The following is a 479-nucleotide window of genomic DNA, read 5'->3' as shown; positions in this document are numbered from 1 at the left end:
CGCTGTCCCTTCTCCGCTCTGACTCAAGGTAATGTCACACAGTTCCCGTATCTTCCCGCTCCTGGCCAAAATCTGTTGGCCTATCTCGCTTCGTGGATTCCTACTCCCTTCTCGTGGTACAGGGGGCCTCCTGGGTCTTTCCTTCGAAAGATCCAGCGCCGAAGTCGTCGTCCCGAGTTGTACTTGCCCTCTATCAAACAGGGTGTCCCGTTCTCGGGTGGACTGACGCGTATTCGCACTTGTGGCCACGTATGGGCTCACGGAAAGTGGGTCCTCTGCCTCCATCTTTTGCCGTCTACTCTCCAGAGGTGGATTCGAGCGTTGTTTCCTTCGTCCACCGTAGGTTCCACGTTGGCTGACGATGCTCGTCACATGTTCATCTGTTCGTGGGACTTCACTGATACCACTCCCGGGGATCTTTTCCTGAGCTGGTGTCGGGTGAAGTACACCGCCCCTCTTCCTGAATGCGTTATCCGTAG

The 479-nt window shown here is 55.7% G+C and overlaps 1 protein-coding gene across 1 annotated transcript; it reads left to right on the top strand.

Annotated features, from left to right (window-relative positions):
* Positions 1–33: 33 nt before the first annotated feature.
* CSUI_004506 (uncharacterized protein) lies at positions 34–297 on the top strand (the record flags this gene model as incomplete). The annotated part of the gene is made up of 1 exon (XM_068064697.1): positions 34–297. A coding segment is annotated over one exon (264 nt), but the record flags the coding sequence as incomplete, so codon positions are not given.
* Between the last annotated feature and the right edge of the window lie 182 nt (positions 298–479).

The sequence above is a fragment of the Cystoisospora suis genome, assembly GCF_002600585.1.
Source record: "Cystoisospora suis strain Wien I chromosome Unknown contig_2118, whole genome shotgun sequence".
Lineage (NCBI taxonomy): Eukaryota > Apicomplexa > Conoidasida > Eucoccidiorida > Sarcocystidae > Cystoisospora > Cystoisospora suis.
Note: the sequence above shows the minus strand (reverse complement) of the source record. Positions and strands in the feature narration are given on the sequence as shown.